Raw genomic sequence first — 19,828 nt, forward strand, 5'->3', positions numbered from 1 at the left:
ATTTCTGTGGTTAATTTTCCTGGGTAAGGAAGGGTGAAGTGCATCTTTAAGAAATACAAATTAGATATTTATCTAGTAATTGCACTTTCCTAGCAATTTCACATTAGCCCGTTTATCTCTTGGTCACTCGGGGGTTTTGGGTTTTGTTTCTTTCATGCAAAAAAGAAATAATGCTGGTGTGCTAAATGGGTTGAATTCATTCATTAATCAAGTGAATGTCAAAAAAAGAACCCAGGAAATAGTATTATGTTGTCTGACTCACCAGGGCAGTGATGCTGAGGAAGGGGATTCAGAATCCGAGATCGAAGATGAGACTTTTAATCCTTCAGAGGATGACTATGAAGAGGAGGAGGAGGATAGTGATGAAGACTATTCATCAGAAGCTGAAGAATCAGGTTAGTCTTTGTAGGGGAAATTTTTCATGGCTTTCTAATCTAATGTCATTTCTGGAAACTCATAAAGGAGGGAAGAATTCCGCCATTGCATTCCTGTCTGAAGACTAATGCTTAATTTTATTTTAGACTATTCCAAGGAATCATTGGGCAGTGAAGAAGAGAGTGGAAAGGATTGGGATGAACTGGAGGAAGAAGCCCGGAAAGGTAAATTTTTTATTTTTTGTTTATTTTTGAGGCACAGATTTTAGTATTTTGAGCTGGTATTTGCCTAATACGAATAACAAAAGAACACTATAAAACTCACGTGGAGTTACAGCTACAACTTCATCAGAGGAGCAGAGAAGCTCTAGAATGCGTTCACACTCTTCCAAGTGGCGTGACTCTGTCTACCTGATGCTTTCTTCCTGGGGTAGCCACATAGTCTTGGAAGGCTCCAGAATTAGGCCAGTTTCCAAATGTGTCCTGTAATAGTCTAATTTTCTGGACCTCTTCTGGGTTAGGATTGTTTTTATAAATACTAGTTTAATTACTCTGAAACCAGATGCCAGATATAAGTTAAAAGGTGAAAGGGAAATATTATCTACTGGGTCCCAAGCATTGGGATAGGCACCTTGCATAGATTACCTTATTTTTTTTTTAAGATTTTATTTATTTATTTGAGAGAGAGAGAATGAGAGAGAGCGAGCACATGAGAGGGGGGAGGGTCAGAAGGAGAAGCAGACTCCCTGCCGAGCAGGGAGCCCGATAAGGGACTCGATCCAGGGACTCCAGGATCATGACCTGAGCCGAAGGCAGTCACCCAACCAACTGAGCCACCCAGGCGCCCTAGATTACCTTATTTAATCGTAAAACAATTTCCTGTCGTATGAATACATAAACCAAGGCTCAGAAAGGTTAAGTACTTGCCCAAAATCACACAACCAAGAAGCGACGGAGATTAATAGGTTAAAACCTAAGTTTGACACCAGAGTACACACTCGAGTAGCACGTGCTATCACGTACTATGAGGTATCAAAGCGAACCTATCGCTAACTAGTAGTGCGTCTTTCTCCTATTTAGCGGACCGTGAAAGTCGTTACGAGGAAGAAGAAGAACAGAGTCGAAGTATGAGCCGGAAGAGGAAGGCATCTGTGCACAGTTCAGGCCGTGGCTCTAACCGTGGTTCCAGACACAGCTCTGCACCCCCCAAGAAAAAGAGGAAGTAACTTCGGAACTTTGGTCCTCAGCTCCATTCTTTATCCAGCCAACCCCTACAAATTTTACATGACATAGAAACTGTATTTTTCCTTTTTTTTCTTTTTGAAGTTTTGCCATTTGTGTTTATGGGTTTAGGGGGCCATTTGTGTGGACCAATCTACTCGGGGAATTCCAGGCCCACCAGGACACGTGCCAGTGGCCCCATCCAGATGGCGAGGGAGGAGGTGTTCTTGAAGAAGGGCAGAGGCTTCCGCTGTTACTAAGTACCGTTTCATTCCTCTCTTCCCGCCACCTTCTGCCAGGACATCGATGGCTTCTGACATCTTATTCTTTGATGTCTCAAAGCTGTATTTCCAAGACATTGGTACGAGGTGACCCCTAACTACCTGTACCATGGTTCTTGACCAGCAGATCCAAGCCTCCATCCTGCCCTCCTGCCATGACCTTCCTCACATCTCTTTACATCCCATCTTTGCAGTACTCAAGAAAAGGTTCTTGGAATTTGCTAATAGTTGTGATAAACCACACAATCTGAGCTAGTGAGGCAGATTGGGCCGGTACCTCCGTCTGAGTTTTCCTGCTTTTTTGCCTCACGCAGGTAGAGGTATCTCTGTTGCCTTGGACGACCTAAGAAGCAGTGGCGCTCCCTGGCTCGGTTTCATCCTCCTCACAAATTCACACATGGTACCATGGTAGAAGCAAAATTACCACTGTTTCTTTTCTGATGTATCTGAGGAAGAATGGTTGTGCCTCACGCACTGCTTCTAGTGAAACCTAGAAGGAGGCTCAGAGGAATCAACATTTAGATCTGGAAGGGGCAGGTCATGCCTGGGGCCTAGAATACCCTGATGAGAAAAGAGAAGAGGAAGGGAGGCCACGTCTACAACACAGCCTCTCATCACTGCTGCTCCTTATTTTTACTTGTCTTGCATTGTCCTGTATTTATCACAGTTTCTGTTGAACAGCTTTTTAAGTATTTGGGGAGTTTATCTCGCCATCCTCCCCCTCCCGGTTCTCTGCACCCACCTGTCCCACTGCAGTTCCTTCTGTGTTCTGTGACTTTAAGAGAAGAGGGGGGAGGGGTCTCGGATTTTGTTTGTTTGTTTGTTTTTTTCTCCTTAGCAGTAGGACTTGATATTTTCAATTTTGGAAGAACTAAAAGATAAATAAACTGTGGTTTTTTTTGTTGTTGTTTTGTTTTTGTAAATTCACCTTTTGTGACCATTCTTTTGCAGTTCCCGAAAGCAGGCCTGCTTCTCACCTGGAAGAGTGCTGAGATGTTAGAGAATAATGCCTTTGTCCAGGGAGAATCACAGAAATTCACTTTCGTCCTTCTAAGCTTTTGTCATTAGGTTGAGAGATACCAGACATCACAGTAAACCAAATTCATGGCACAGCAAGTTACTTTATAAGAGACTTTTTTACTGTGGTTCCCTCCGAGAGTTTAGAATGGAATAGTACTTGCTCCATCATGAAAACCTATCTTCTGTCATCTCCTTGTAAACAGCATGGAGGGCAGCAGCAGCTTGAAGGGACACCTTCAGCCTTCCTATTTGGGTGGCCTGATCTTCAGGGCTGACAACTGTTGGGAGAGGAAAGGCAAACAGGTCAGGTGGCAGCACTGTTCAATTAGGAAACACTTAACTGCCAAGTGCCGTGTGAGGGGATGGGGACACTACAGGTCACTGCCTCGTTTCTTCAGGGGCTCAGTCTAGCGGAAAAGAAGGGAGAGCACAGAACAGTATGCGAGGTGCTCTGATGAAAACTCCGGGTGCTTTGGGAACACATAGAAGTGGCACCTAAGCCAAGCTGGGGGATTTGGAAAAGGCTTTCCGGAGACAATCCCTGAGCTAAGTTTTTAAGATATTCTAAATAAATCTTTAAAAAAAAAAAGAATATCGATAAGCCAGGGGCAGATCATAAAGGGCCTTGTTTGTCTTCTAAGGGATCTGGTTTTAACCAAAGTATAGAAGTGATTTTTATTTGGGGTCAAAAAAATGGCTATTATTTGGAGAATACAATTGGGGGCATGAGCAGATCAGGGAGGGTAGTTATGAGGCTGTTGCAGTGATTCAGGAGAGAAAGGAGTCAAATATAATAGGATGGAGAGATAAGGACAGATTCAGAACATCTGAGAGCTAAAAATAATGTGATTAAATGTTGGGAGTGAGGAGTAGGCTGAAAACAAGGATGACCATTCTAATTTGGATAACTGGATGGTGGCTAGTCAAGTTTTAGGTACTAAGGGAACATAGAAGTAGTGATTGTTGGTCTACTGTAAGTCTAGATTTTATTAAAAATCTGGACTGGAAACCTAGATTTAATTTTTAGATTATAATTAAAATCCTGGGAGTGAATGCAAACACCTAGGAAGAGGGTAGATGGAGAGAAAAAAAAAAAGGCCAAGAACTGAACCAGGAGAACCCCAACGTTCAAATCGGGGGAGAAGACCCTGTAAAGAAACAGAAGGATCCCCCACAGAGTGATCTGGAAAGTCAAATGGTGTAAGAAAGGGAGAACGGAGTTCAAAAAGAAGAATGAGCAATAATATTAGAGGTTTAGAAAGGTCAAGTAGGATGAATAAGGAAACCAATTGGATTGGACAATTAGGAAAACCGGTAAGAACAGAGTCAGTAAAGTGTTTGGATGAAAACATGATCTTAACCAGTGTAGGCGGTGCCAGAACAGTACTTACTGCACTGACTGACCATTCAGCAAATACTTCAAGGAGCCCGAGTTTGAAAGTGCTGTAGGAGAGAAGGGCTAGAAAGCAGTGTTTTGTTTTTCAAATCAGACCAATATGATTAAAGTCTTGAGGGGAAGGAAGGGCAGCCATAATAAAGAAATGACTATAAATTTTTCTTTTGATGATTAAAAAAAATCAAAATAATTGAGACGTATTCATTGGCTTTAGAAATGTTAAGGTCACAACTAGAAAAGGCTTCAGGGGATGTTACTTCTGTATAAAGGCCCAGAAGCCAGGAAGAGTACAGCATGTCTAGGGAATGGGGACGACAGGAATTGCACTTGGGAGTGCGAGTTGGAAAACAGATGACAGGGCGCCTGGGTGGCTCAGTCAGTTAAGCGACTGCCTTTGGCTCAGGTCATGATCCTGGAGTCCCGGGATCGAGTCCCGTATCGGGATCCCTGCTTGGCGCAGGGACTCTGCTTCTCCCTCTGACCCTCTTCCCTCTCGTGCTCTCTATCTCATTCTCTCTCTCTCAAATAAATAAATAAAATCTTTAAAAAAAAAAAAAAGAAAACAGATGACAGAGACCCCACCTGCCCTGTGCAGCCAGCCAGCGAGCCAGCCAGCGAGGTCCTCAACACTGCTCTCCCTCCGCAAGCCTCCTCTTAAGCATTCCCTCAGTCCTCGGGACATGCCTATGGAGCAACTGCTATTCTCACCTTGCAGTTGAGAAAACGGGCATGGAGAGGTTACACAACTTGCCCAGCATCTCAGCTGGAAAGGTATTAGAGGAATAAAATGAAGACTCTTGTCTACCAGCTAGTTCGAACTCTAGCCCCCGGTCTGAAGAGTATTCCTCAAGTCTTACTGTAATTTTATATCATGTCTCAGTACACACGTACATAAGAAAGTGTCATAAAATTAGGTGCAGAGCACTCTGATATTTTCTACAGTCCCCCCCCCCCCCCCCCCGCCCAGTTCTGGTCATGACTTACTAATTTAATTTCACCACCCATTGGTTGGTTGGTTAGGACTGGCAGTTTGAAAACCATTGGTGGGGCGCCTGAGTGGCTCAGTCGTTAAGCGTCTGCCTTCGGCTCAGGTCATGGTCCCAGGGTCCTGGGATCAAGCCCCACATCGGGCTCCCTGCTCCATGGGAGGCCTGCTTCTCCCTCTCCCACTCCCCCTGCTTGTGTTCCCTCTCTCGCTGTGTCTCTGTCAAATAAAATCTTTAAAAAAAAGAAAACAACAAAAACCATTGGTCGAGCGGGTAATCTTCGGGGCCTACTACAGCCTCGCAGATAAGGTCAATGTGAAATCCCAGGCATGCAGGGTAAGAGCAGTGCGGACTGGACAGGACAGGCCCATTCAGAGGCAGATCTTTTTGAAGCATGCCAGTCTTGCAGCAAACAATGTTAAAAATGGATTTAAGAAGAATGGTGATCAAATTTTTTGTAAAGAAACACTGTAGCAGATGGGAATGGGGTGGAAGTGGGGATACAGTCCAGACACTTCTGAAGCAGGATGGTTAAGGTTTGGTAACCAAAAAAAAAACCCACCCCAAAAACCTCGGTAACAAATACCATGAGGTGTGAGGGAGCAGGTGAGTGGGTGTCTATGGAAGAGACATTACAAGAGGAGGGTGTTGGCTGCCTTTACAAACCTTATATGCTTAAGAGAAATCAGGAATTCTGATCTTTAAATCTGACTGAAATCAAAAGAATTGGTCTTTTCAAAGTTCCCTGATTTCAAACCCTGGAGTTCATAAAAGATTGTATTCCAGTTGTCATGAGGTACATGGGCTAAAATATGCAACTGACTACTCTCATGCTCAATCTAGAAATAAATACAGTTGTAGGGATTTCGATCCAATTTACATCATCATCAACTTCATAGTGGTAATTATATACTGAAGGTAAAACAGGAGTATTCGTGATTAGGCTGATTTCCTTAGAAATAAGTGAAACTGAGAAGCATGAAAATGTATTACTCACTGTCTAGCTCTTGCTCTACACCATCTCTTCCTGATTCCATGATCTGCCACAGTTCCAGAAACGCGTAACCTACTTCTTGACATTCTTTATTTTCGTCGTCCATGGGATCACTTACCACTGTAAACTTTAAACTAAAGGAAAAGTTCCATTTAACTCAGTACTGCTGATACTGTAAGGCTTACAATACATATATAAGGATAGAAGTAATCATACACAACACAGTGTTCTCCCTGAATCACTTTTCCCTTGCCTCCACTTTACACAACTATAGTGGCGAAAGAGTAAGAAATTGGTGTATTTTAAAGTAATGACAGGCCTGGAGAAGAGGGAACTAAGACTCAAGATGATGTAGTTGATGAACTTGTCTCAGAACTGTTCAGACAGGGGCGCCTGGGTGGCTCAGTCAGTTAAGCGTCTGCCTTCGGCTCAGGTCGTGGTCCCGGGGTCCTGGGATCGAGCCCCGCATCGGGCTCCCTGCTCCGCGGGAGGCCTGCTTCTCCCTCTCCCACTCCCCCTGCTTGTGTTCCCTTTCTCACTGTGTCTCTCTCTGTCAAATAAATAAATAAAATCTTAAAAAAAAAAAACCCCACAAGTTTACTGTAAATAAGACTACAACATGATATGGGGCACCTGGGTGGCTCAGTCGGTTAAGCGTCTACCTTCGGCTCAGGTCATGATCCCAGGGTCCTGGGATTGAGTCCCGCATTGGGCTCCCTGCTCAGCAGGGAGGCTGCTTCTCTCTCTGCCTGCAGCTCCCCCTGCTTGTGCTCTCTCTGTGTCAAATAAATAAAATCTTTAAAACAAAACAAAACAAAAACCCCACAAAAGACTGTTCAGATAGGTTGCCTTGTAAGAGTGCTTACAACTCTGAGGAAAGATTTGTCATGGACAGTGAAGGTGTTTGCACAAAAACCAAGATTATAGGAGAATTAGAAGAGTTTTTAGATTTCTAAATAAAAGTTGGGTATCGAGCTGGAGCAAAGGAAAACAGAAGCAACACAACTGTAAAATGTATAAGAAGTGTATCCCTTTGAGTTGTAAGTCTGGAGACAGGGCGCCAGAGTGCAAGCGGCTAGTAGTCAACGGCACTCATTCTCCTGACTCGGCCCCGCAAAGAAGGAATTCTAGAAACTATTACCTACTTGATTTTTGGAGATAAAATTCACACATAAATTCATTATCTTAACCATTTTAAAGTGTACCATTCAGTGTGTTTTAGTAAAATGACAGTGTTGCCCAACCATCACCAGTAATTCCAGGCCATGCTCATCGCCCCAAGAAGAAATCCTACAGCCACCACGCAGCCACTTCCCGTTCTCCTTCCCTCAGCTCCGGGAGACCACCAATCGACTGTCTCTCTGGGTTTGCCTATTCTGGACATTCTGTATCCCTATTAATTTTTTAAAAGCAAATACTAGTGGCAAATAGTGGTAAGGGAGCAAGAATAGGACTAAAAATTCAAGGTTTTAAAATCACAGCTTAAACAAGACTAAGCTGAAAAGAAATTCTGAAAGTGATACATTGTTAGCTCATGAGGCAATATTCATTTGTGATGATGCTTCTGTATCCTTACTGAGAACTTCAACAATTCAAAGGGATAATGCTGACTCCCTGACCCCAAGTCCCCCCTTTCTAGGTACAGGGCATTCATTCATCCATTCATTCATCCATCCATCCATCCATCCATTCATTCATTCATTCACGACCTTGAGATCAAGACCTGAGCTGAGACCAAGTGTCAGACGCCTGACTGAGCCACCCAGGCGCCTCCCAGATGCTTTATATAAACTACATTATTTCAGTTATATCCTCACACAAGGCTTCAAGTTAAGTAATATTCAAAGATCACAGAGCTAGTAAGTGGAAGAGTCAGGATTCAAAACCAGGCCTCTCTAAAAAACAGAACAAAACAAAACAAAACAAAAAAACAAAACCAGGTCTCTCTGATTACAAAGCCAATGTTCTGTCCACTGTACGACGCTGGCAAACAGAAAGGTAAAATTAATCGAAATCTAAAATTGAATAGGAGGTTACAAAAAGAAAAGAAGAAAAGCTACCACTGTAAGGGAATCAAGGAAGAGCGTATTCTAGGAATGCTGCGAGAAGAAAAGAAAATAACTAAATTTAACATTGATGCAGAAGGGAAACAACCAAACGCTTCCCATTCCAAAAAGTTAGCAGTCAACTTCTCTCTGTTTAAGTGCACAGTGATACCGGAGTCAGATTCACTGTTTATTTCAGTGGCTCCTTTTTCAGTCTTTTCTATGACTGACTGGAGACAAAGTAAATGCAAATTAAACCCCAGCCCTGTATTATTTCCTACCCACACACTTGAAAAGGAGGCAACATTGCTAGATCTTGCCAAAAACAAAAAAACCCCAAACAGATGCCCACTTAAATTTGAATTTCAAATTTCAACTAAACAACGAATAATTTTCTTAGTATAACTATGTCCTGTGCATTTCATCGGGAGCTTCTAAATGGAGGCCTCTTCAGATCAGAGGAATAACAAGGGCACTTTCCTACAATTGATAGTACACCTAGAACTTATTTCAGTTACATCAAACTCAAAGTAATCCTGTGGAGAAATAATTTTAAAAATCTAAATATGGGGGGTGTCTGGGTGGCTCGGTTGATGAAGCGTCCGACACTTGATCTCAGCTCAGGGCTTGATCTCTGGGTCATGAATTTAAGCCCCACACTGGGCTCCATGCCGGGTGTGGAGCCCACTTAAAAAAAAAAACTAAATATGAAATTAATATTATAAAGACAGAATATTTGGCAAGCTAGCAATGGTACTGTGTTTGTGGGAAATAAATTATCTGGGAATGTCAAAGGGTTTTGGCCATTCCTCATAGAGCACTGTTAGTATTCAAGTACTTGCTGCCACAAAAATAGTGCTTATCAGGGGGCTGGCATGGGTGAGAGATGGACTACACCGATGAGACTCCTATGGTTTATCAGGTAGTTGTAAAAATGAATCAGACTCAAAGAGATGAGAAATCCATTCAGTAAATTAATATGAAAGAAGTTGTTCGAATATTCAATATCAGCACAAAACCAAATTAAACTCCTGAGCTCCTGTGTGGATAATATCTCCCTTCTTCCAAAGTGGAAAGATGCTTACCGTCCTTGCTCAGGATCTTGTCTGTTCAGCATGGCGAACAGAAACCGCCTTCGGGCCTTTTGTTCCAGTGGGTCCAAGTCTATCACTGTATTAAGGATAAGAGAGGAGAAAAGCAAAGTATCATACACCGTTGCTCTTTGGGCACTAAGACTTTCATAAGAGGTATATGTAAAACCGTGTGACAGAAAAGAGAGGTTGGCAGGCTAGGGCTCATGGGTGGGCCACCTGTTTTGGTAAATAGAGTTTTTACTGAATACAGCCAATGCCTATTTGTTTACATATTATCTATGGTTGCTTTCCCAACTACAGTGACGGAGCTGAATAGCTGTGACAGAGACCATTTGGTCCACAAAGCCTAAAATATTTACTATCTGGCCCTTTAAGAAAGTTGGTCGACCCTGATGAAAAGGAGGCCTCTGTTCTGCCGTGGCGCCAAGGTGAGTGTGCTCCCGCCGCTCTACCGCTGGAAGAACCCCAGGAGACTGATTTTTTAGGGCCACCCAGAGGTTTGAGTTTTGCAGCAGGTTCAGCTCGAGGTACCTGTCTCAACACCCACCCTCCCCTTCCACCTCCTTTCTATATGGGAAGGCTGCAGCCGCAAATACACTAGCGTATGTTTTCCAGCCTCTGTTTTAGCTGGGTTTGGCTGCACGCTTCAATTCTAGCTATCGTGTTATGTGAAACGTGCTTAACAGGCTCAACTGGGAGGCCTCCTTCCTTTCCCTGGTGGCCATTAAGGGGGACAGGGTCACCAAAGGATGGAACACAGGCGCTAGGTTGATAGGAAGGCAGGATAGGAGTTTGGACCCTGACAGAATCACGTAGCCTCGGTCCTACACTGCCCCCTTCAGAATTCATTTTATACAGGTAAGAAATAAACTTCTACCTCATAGGACAGATACACTTAAGGAAAAAAAGGGGGGGGGGACAGACGGCAACAAACAGTTCTTAGAAATTTAAGACAGGGCGCCTGGGTGGCTCAGCTGGTTGAGCGACTGCCTCCGGCTCAGGTAATGGTCCTGGAGTCCCAGGATCGAGTCCCGCGTCGGGCTCCCTGCTCGGCGGGGGGGCCTGCTTCTCCCTCAGACCCTCCCCCCATCTCATGTGTGCTCTCTCTCTCTCTCTCTCTCATTCTTTCTCTCAAATAAATAAATAAAATCTTTTAAAAAAAAGAAATTTAAGATAAATTTTCAATGACAGGAAGATAAAATTAAGGAAATTTGAGGGGGCACCTGGCTGGCTCAGTCGGTAGAGCATGCAACTCTTGATCTTGGGGTTGTAAGTTTGAGCCCCACACTGGATGCAGCGATTACTTAAAAATAAAATCTTTTATTTTTTTTTTATTTAGAGAGGCAGTGGGGGAAGGGGCAGAAGGAGAGAGAGAGAGAATCTTAAGCAGGCTCCATGCCCAGTGTGGAGCCTGATGGGGAGGGAGCTCAATCTCATGACCCTGAGATCATATCCTCTGCCGAAATCAAGAGTCAGATGCTTAACTGACTGAGCCATACTTAAAAACAAAATCTTAAAAAAAATTAAGGAAATTTTCCAAAAATAGAAAAAAAAAAGTAGAGGTAGGATTATAGGAAGAAAATGAGAAAGTTAGAGGATCACTTTGGAAGATCAAGAATTCTACTAAGAAAATGAGAAAATCCTGGGGACAAAATTATCAAAGAAATGCAATAAGATTTCCCAGAACTAAAAGCCATAAGCTTCCAGATTGAAAGAGCCCCCTGGATGGCTGGAACAATTACAGGAAAAATATACACATTATCCTGAAATTTAAGAACACTGAAGAGAAAGATAAAATGTTCAAGTCTTGATGAATGGATAAAGAAGATGTGGTATATATACACAATGGAATATTATGCAGCCATCAAAAGGAATGAGATCTTGCCTTTTGCAACGACGTGGATGGAACTGGAGGGTGTTATGCTGAGTGAAATAAGACAATCAGAGAAAGACATGTATCATATGACCTCGCTGATATGAGGACTTTTTAACCTCAGGAAACAAACTGAGGGTTGCTGGAGTGGTGGGGGTGGGAGGGATGGGGTGGCTGGGTGACAGACATTGGGGAGGGTATGTGCTATGGTGAGCGCTGTGAATTGTACAAGACTGTTGAATCACAGATCTGTACCTCTGAAACAAATAATGCAACATATGTTAAGAAAAAAGAAAAAGAAGAAGATAGCAGGAGGGGAAGAATGAAGGGGAGTAAGTCGGACGGGGAGACGAACCATGAGAGACGATGGACTCTGAAAAACAAACTGAGGGTTCTAGAGGGGAGGAGGGTAGGGGGATGGGTTAGCCTGGTGATGGGTAGTAAAGAGGGCACGTTCTGCGTGGAGCACTGGGTATTATGCACAAACAATGAATCATGGAACACTACATCAAAAACTAATGATGTAATATATGGTGATTAACATAACAATAAAAAATTAAAAAAAAATAAAATATTCAAGTCTTCTGGACAGGTAGAGGTAGTTTTCATACAAAGGATAGACTCTTGGCAAAGACCATGGACCAACTGCTTCAAAATTCTGAATAAGAATGTTTTCAAAATAGATGTTTATACTTGATCTAATTATCAATTGAATATACGGGTAGAATAAAGAGACTTCATGCACGATGGTCTCAAAATGTTTCCTTCCAACGTACTCTTTCTTTAAAAGCTACTGGAAAATATGACCCATTAAAATATAAAAGTGAATCAGAGGATGACAGAGAACCCAGGAGACAAGAAATCCAGTATAGGAGAAAATTAAATCAAATTCTCCAAATTGCAGGATAATAGCTGAATGGTGGGCTGAAGAAAGGTCTTCAAGGAAAAAAAATTGATACATTTTTTGACAGGTTTGGATTATTTGAAAACTTGGAAAGGCTGTTGGAGGATGTGAAAAGAATTACAATGGGCATAATGAAGATATAGCAAACGAAAAATTGAGACAAAATAATAAACAAAAAAAGGATTATAACCATGGCAGACTACTTGGTTCTGAAGAATTAATATTTACATATCCATAATAATGGAAACAATTAAGATTGGATTAAATGAAAGTTATGATCCAACTCTATGGGAGGAAGAGAAAATGGGTGTAGTGTAAGAGAAATTTTACATGTCACGATAAGAAGTCAGCAGATAATATCTAAAATTGGTGAGTCAGGAAATTGCAACAGAAACATTATTCAGAAACATAGAGTTAAATAACAAGAAATAGCAGAAAAAGTGAAAAGGGGTGTGGTGGACTGAGGAGAATGGGGAGGACGACAGGGAGTGATTTGTGGAAAAGGGATGGAAAAAGGGACTGCTCAATTTTAATTAAAAATCTTTCTAGGCCTATTTGATATTTTAAAACCATATGCATAACCCCACTTACATCAATGGACAGATCATCCAAACAGAAAATCAACAAGGAAACAGTGGCTTTGAATGACACATTGGACCAGATGGATTTAACAGATACATTCAGAACATTCCATCCCCAAACAGCAGAATACACATTCTTTTCAAGTGCACATGGAACAGTCTCCAGAATAGATCACATATTAGGCCACAAAACAAGTCTCAACAAATTCAAAAATATCAGTCATACCATGTATCTTTTCTTTTTTTCTTTTTTATTTATTTATTTGAGAGAGAGAGAGAGAGAGAGCACGAGAGGGAAGAGGGTCAGAAGGAGAAGCAGACTCCCCGCTGAGCGGGGAGCCCGACGTGGGACTCGATCCTGGGACTCCAGGATCATGACCTGAGCTGAAGACAGTCGCTTAACCAACTGAGCCACCCAGGCTCCCCTCTTTTCTTTTTTTAAAAGATTTATTTATTTTAGAGAGAGAGAGAGTGCACAAGTGGGAGGGGTAGAGGGAGAGGAAGAGAGAAACCCAAGCAAACTCCACACTGAGTGCAGAGCCCGATTCAGGGCTTGATCCCACGACTCCGAGATCATGCCCTGAGCTGAAACCAAGAGTTGGATGCCCAACCAATTGTGCCACCCAGGTGCCCCACCATGTATCTTTTCCGATCACATGCTATGAAACTAGAAATCAACCACAAGAAAAAATCTGAAGAGAGCACAAATACATGGAAGTTAAATAACATGCTACTAAACGATGAATGGGTCAACCCAGGAATCAAAGAGGAAATAAAAAAAAAAATACATGGGGACAAATGAAAATACAATGGTCCAAAACCTCTGGGATGCAGCAAAGGCTGTTCTAAGAGGGAGGTTTATAAGAATACAATCCTAACTCAAGAAGCAAGAAAAATTAAAAAACAAAAAAACCAACAACCTAACATTATACCTAAGGTAACTAAAAAAAAGAAGAAGAAACAAAACTCAAACCAGTACAAGGAAGGAAATAATAAAGATTAGAGCAGAAATTAAAGAAAGAGAAACTTTAAAAACCAATAGAACAGATCAATAAAACCAGGAGCTGGTTCTTTGAAAAGATGAACAAAATTGATAAACCTTTAGCTAGACTCATCAAAGTGGGGGGGGCTCAAATAAAATCAGAAATGAAAGAGGAGAAAAAACAACCAACACCACAGAAATACAAAGGATTGTGAGAGATTATTATGAAAAATTATATGCCAACAAATTGGACAACCTAGAAGAAATGGACAAATTCCTAGAAACCAATAACCTTCCAAAACTGATTCAGGAAGAAGTAGAAAATTTGAACAGACTGATTACCAGCAATGAAATTGAATCAGTAACAAAAAAACTCCCAAAGTCCAGGACCAGACGGCTTCATAGGGGAATTCTACCAAACATTTAAAGAAGCGTTAATACCTATTCTTCTCAAACTATTCCAAAAAATAGAAGAGGCAGGAAAACATCAAAATTCCAAACCCGATAAAGACACTACAAGAAAAGAGAACTACAAGGCAGTATCTGTAATGAACATAGATGCAAAAATCCTCAACAAAATATCAGCAAACCAAATTCAACAATACATTAAAAAAATCATCATGATCAAGTGGGATTTATTCCCAGGCTACAAGGGTGTTTCAATATTTATAAATCAATGTGATACAGCCTATCAATAAGAGATCATTTCAATAAATGGAGAAAAAGCATTTGACAAAGTACAATATCCATTCATGATAAAAACCCTTAACAAAGTAGGTTTAAGGGGAACATTCCTCAACATAATAAAGGCCATATGTGAAAAACCCACAGCTAACATCATATTCAACGGTGAAAAACTGAGAGCTTTCCCCCTAAGACCAGGAATAAGACAAGGATATTCACTCTCACTACTTTTATTCAACACAGTACTGGAAGTCCTAGCCACAGCAATCAGATAAGAAAAAGGAATAAAAAGCATCCAGATTGGTAAGGAAGAAGTAAAACTTTCACTATCTGTAGATGTCATGATACTATATATAGAAAACCCTCAAGACTCCATCAAAAAACTATTAGAACTGATAAATGAATTTAGTAAGGTCACAGGATACAAAATCAATATACAAAATCTGTTGCATTTCTTTATTATTATTGTTACTATTTTTATTATTATTAAGTAGGCTCCACACTAGGCTTGAACTCACAATCCTAAGATCAAGACCTGAGCTGAGATGAAGAGTCAGACACTTAACTGACTGAGCCACCCAGGCACCCCTCATTGCATTTCTGTATGCTAATAATGAAGCAACAGAAAAAGAAATTAAGAAAGCAATCCCATTTACAATTGCACCAAAATTAATAAAATACCTAGGAATAAACTTAACCAAGGAGGTGAAAAACTATACTCTGAAAGCTATAAAACAACAATGAAAGAAACTCAAGATGACACAAACAAATGGAAAGATATTCTGTGCTCATTGATTGGAAGAACAAATATTGTTAAAATGTCTATGCTAACCAAAGCAGTCTACAGATTTAATGTAATCCTTACCAAAATACCTACAGCATTCTTCACAGAACTAGAACAAATATTCCTAAAATTTGTATGGAACCACAAAAGACCCCAAATTGGCAAAACGATCTTGAAAAAGAAAAACAAAGCTGGAAGTATCACAATCTCCCAGATTTCAAGATATACCACAAAGCTGTAGTAATCAAAACAGTATTTTTACTGGCACAAAAACAGACACATAGATCAATGGAACAGAACAGAAAACCCAGAAACAAACCTATGATTATATGCCAATTAATTTTTGATAAAGGAGGCAAAAACATGCAACGGGAAAAAGGCAGTCTCTTCAACAAACAATGTTGGGAAAACAGGACAGCTACATGCAAAAGAGTGAGTCTGGACCACTTTCTTACATCATACACAAAAATAAATTCAAAATGGATTAAGGACTTAAATTCAAGACCTGAAACTATCAAAATCCTAGAAGAGAGCACAGGCAGTAATTTCTCGGACATCAGCCAGAGCAACTTCTTTCTAGATATGTCTCCCAAAGCAAGTGAAATAAAAGCAAAAATAGATTATTGGAACTACATCAAAATAAGAAGCTTCTGTACAGTGAAGGAAATAATCAACAAAACTACAAGGCAACCTACTGAATGGAAGATGATATTTGCAAATGACATATCTGGTACAGGGTCAGTATCCAAAATACATAAAGAACTGATACAACACGACATTCAAAAAACAAATAACCTAATTAAAAAATGGGGCAAAAACATGAACATTCTCCAGAGTGGACATACAGATGGCCAACAGACACATGAAAAGATGCTCAAAATCACTCATTATGCAATGCATATGCATACTATATGCATAATTGGCATTAGGCAACGCAAATCAAAACCACAGTGAGATATCACCTCATACCTGTCAGGATGGCTAACGAACAAGAAGAAGAAACAACAAGTGTTGGCGAGGATGTGGAGAAAAAGGAACCCTCTTGCCTTGTTGGTGGGAACGCAAACTGGTGCAGCCACTGTGGATGGATCTAGAGAGTATAAGACTAAGCGAATAAGTCAGAGAAAGACAAATACCATATGATTCCACCTATACGTGGAATTTAAGAAACAAAACAAATGAACAAAGGAAAAAGAAGAGACAAACCAAAAAATCGGACTCTTAAGTATAGAGAACAGAGGGTTACTGGAGGGGAGGTGGGCAGGGAGGATGGGGGAAATAGGTGATGGGGATTAAGAGTATGCTCATCATGATGAGCACTGAATAATGTACACGATTGTCGAAGCACTATGTTGTACACCTCCAACTAATATAACACTGTATGTTAACTATACTGGAATTAAAATAAAAAACTTATTTAAAATAATAAAAAACAAAACACATAAGTAAAACCATATGCATCTATCACTTTGATATATAACAAGGTTGCGTCCACCCCATTGGAAGTGAGGGGCAGTTCTGACCCCTCAGACTCCTCTTCCAGCCAAGCACAAGGGATGCCTCACCTTTGCTGAAGTGGAAGTGGATCTCTTCTCCCGCCCTTGGCTTCCTCAGGGACACTGGGGTCTCCGTCTCGGACAAAGGTACATCATAGAACTTGTACTCTACATACACCTGCTTGACATTCTCATCACTCATCACTTCAGCCTCTGGGTAGAAGGCCAGGGAGACAATTTCAATGCACATCTTCTCCGAACCCTGACAAGGAAAATACTTATTTATCTCCTATAGGTTAGCGATGCTCCAAGTGTTTCTACTCCATCTAATGAACACATTACTCCCTCAGACAGCAATCGTAGCCATATTCCATCTCATATACCCTTTAAAAAAATTTTTTTTTGGTGGGCAGCAAAGCAAAGTTTACTGAGTGACAGCTGATAGCACCAAGCTCCCGAAGAGGGAGGGGACCCTCGAGGGTTGCCCCTATCTCACGCATGTTTGAGAATCAGTTTACCGGTAAAGCCACTGCCCAGAGCTTCCTGTGCCCACGAAGTGCCTGCCATAGAGCAGGCCGCCCAGCAGCCTGCCCCCTCATGGCAACACCTGTCCTTCCAGCCCTGCTTCAGAGTTGCTGCCACAGCCACCGTCCTCTCTTTGGACCGTCCCTGTATCCATTTTTGCATTAGGGACACCAGGGGGAGGGCTGACATCTTTCGAGTTTCAAGACAGAAGCTGAAGGCCAAGTGAAGTCCTCCCCTTCCACAGTGTGGCAACAAGTGCTGTGCTGACACTAGTAAGGGGTCAGTCTGGGATGGCCCCAACCAGCCATGGTTCTCCCTTGTCACCTGCGGGGACTCTCCCGTGCTCTAGGTTGCCAGGCCAATGCCTTCACTTCTCCAAAGATCTACCCCCACCCCCATCTTTGCTTCTCTTAGGAAGCAGGCGGAGCTCCTAGGCCTTCTCCTAGGAAGCCAGAGGCAGTATTTCTCAACAAATCTACTTCAGAACAACCTGGGTGACTCTTGAAAATAAAGCTACTTGATGTTGCCCTCTCAACAACCCTCACAAACCCTCCTACAATCCCCATCATGAAAACTATTATGTTTTCCAAAATGTGGGTTTTAACACTTACGGGTCAGCTAGGTGGGTTTTGGGTTTCACTAGCATTTTTTTTTTTAATAAAAGAATAAGATAGGCGAGGATAGAATGGAATGGAATAGGACAGAAAATATGAGAGTTCATGGCAAATGGTAAGCCCTGTTTCTTAAAGCTTTTGTTTATATATGATTGTACTGGGCACAATGTAGAAATGTATTTCTTACAGCGACTGTCATTAAAAAAGCATAAAAGCCACTCTTAAATCACACTGCCTAGGATGGCTCCTGACAATCTGTTTAACTTTTATTTTTTTAAATTTTTTAAAAGACTTTATTTATTTGGGATAGGGTGCATGAGTGCACGAGCAGCGGGTGAGGGGGAATAGAGGTCGAGGGAGAGGGAGAAGCAGGCTCCCCACTGAGCAGGGAGCCCAACGTGGGGCTCGATCCCAGGACCGTGGGATCATGACCTGAGCCGAAGGCAGATGCTTAAGCGACGGAGCTACTCAGGTGCCCCTCTGTTTAACTTTTAAACATTTATGTATATAATTTACACACAGTAAAATACAAAACCTAACATGTACACTTCTGACAAATATATACAAGTGTGTAATCAACTCCCTATTCAAGATACAGAATCATCACCCTAGAAAGTTCTCCAATGCCACTGTTGTAATTTTTTTTTAATTTTTAAAAAGATTTTATGTATTTATTTATTTTGGAGAGAATGTGTGTGAGCAGGGGGAAGAGCAGAGGGAGAGAGAGGATCTCAGGAAGATTCTCTGCTGAGCACAGAGCCCAACGTGGGCTCAATTTCATGACCCTGACATCATGACCTGAGCCAAAACCAAGATGGCTAACAGACTGAGCCACTCAGACGCCCCTGTTGCAATTATTTTTAAGCTGGGAACCCTATGCCCTATAGTTTCATAAAAACGAAGCAGAACTTCTCAAAGGTGTCTGAGGAATAGGTGTTTTACAAATGAGTGGTTCTGTGATCAAATACATTTTGGAGGGGAACCTGGGTGGCTCAGTGGGTTCAGTGTCTGACTCTTGGTTTTGGCTCAGGTCATGACCTTAGGGTCACAGGATGGAGCCCTGCGTCGGGCTCCCTGCTTAGCAGGGACTGAGTGTGCTTGGGATTCTCTCCCTCTCCCTTTGCCCCTCCTCCCACTCGCTCTTTCTCTTGAAAATAAATCAATAAATCTTTAAAAAAATACATTTTGGAAAATCAAGATTAACAAAGTTACCAGCTTTCTCTAACTGGACTTACAGCCTTTAATATGTTAATATGCATCAGGACACTTTTAGAGGATGATACAAAGATAGTTTTTTCCAAACATATTTGACTATACAATCACTTTTGTTTTTTTCCTGGACATGGTTGGGCTTAATTTTCCAAAGAACACACTTTAGGAAACACTGAGGTCTGGAAAAAAAAAGAAAAGTGTTCATAGCTATATAAGTACCTGAATGATCTCCAGCAACATCTTACCAAAAAAAAAAAAAAAAAAAAAGCCTCCTATGCTTAATGAGGATGAACATTTTTTTTCCCGTAGTTAAAAATGAACAGCCACCGGACCAGTGGGTTTCAAACTATACAACTTGGCCTATACATATTTATATATGTGTATAAAAAGAAATCACTGAAATAAAAGTCTCCTTAAACAATTTTTAACCTCAATAGGTGTGATGCAAATTATTATTTTGTATTTTATTTTTTCTCAGTTTTTTGTTTGTTTTTAAAAAAGTGCTGGCTGGGACCCCCTATTTTGATTTCATTGTCTAGGGATGTCAACTTGTAGCTGGAAAATATGGCACCCCACCTTATGCTCTATGACACAATAGCCATTAGCCACATGTGCCTAGTGAGCACTTGAAATGTAACTAATCTGAATTGGGAGCTGTCAGCATAAAATTCACAGGATTTTGGAGACTTTGCAGGAAAAAAACAAATGTAAGGTGTCTCAACAATTGTTTATATTGATTTCATATTGAAATGATAATACCTT

General features: G+C 41.3%; 2 protein-coding genes across 2 annotated transcripts in view; one reads left to right on the forward strand and one right to left on the reverse strand.

Annotated features, from left to right (window-relative positions):
- The window catches only part of SUPT16H (SPT16 homolog, facilitates chromatin remodeling subunit), a 38,008-nt gene extending 35,231 nt beyond the window's left edge, over positions 1 to 2,777 (forward strand). The window contains exons 24-26 of the mRNA XM_028095157.2: positions 266 to 395; positions 522 to 599; positions 1,455 to 2,777. Coding sequence (XP_027950958.1) covers positions 266 to 395; positions 522 to 599; positions 1,455 to 1,600 — 354 coding nt within the window. The 3' untranslated portion in view covers positions 1,601 to 2,777. The remainder of the gene's footprint in view (positions 1 to 265; positions 396 to 521; positions 600 to 1,454) is intronic.
- Positions 2,778 to 3,061: 284 nt separating this feature from the next.
- The window catches only part of RPGRIP1 (RPGR interacting protein 1), a 68,552-nt gene continuing 51,785 nt past the window's right edge, over positions 3,062 to 19,828 (reverse strand). Inside the window, 4 exon segments of the mRNA XM_088024680.1 lie at positions 3,062 to 3,174; positions 6,276 to 6,406; positions 9,403 to 9,487; positions 16,785 to 16,977. Coding sequence (XP_087880806.1) covers positions 3,062 to 3,174; positions 6,276 to 6,406; positions 9,403 to 9,487; positions 16,785 to 16,977 — 522 coding nt within the window.

Source organism: Eumetopias jubatus, unplaced genomic scaffold (assembly GCF_037043125.1).
Source record: "Eumetopias jubatus isolate StellerSeaLion01/CBP00866 unplaced genomic scaffold, mEumJub1_p1.0 scaffold_7, whole genome shotgun sequence".
Taxonomy (NCBI): Eukaryota; Metazoa; Chordata; class Mammalia; order Carnivora; family Otariidae; genus Eumetopias; species Eumetopias jubatus.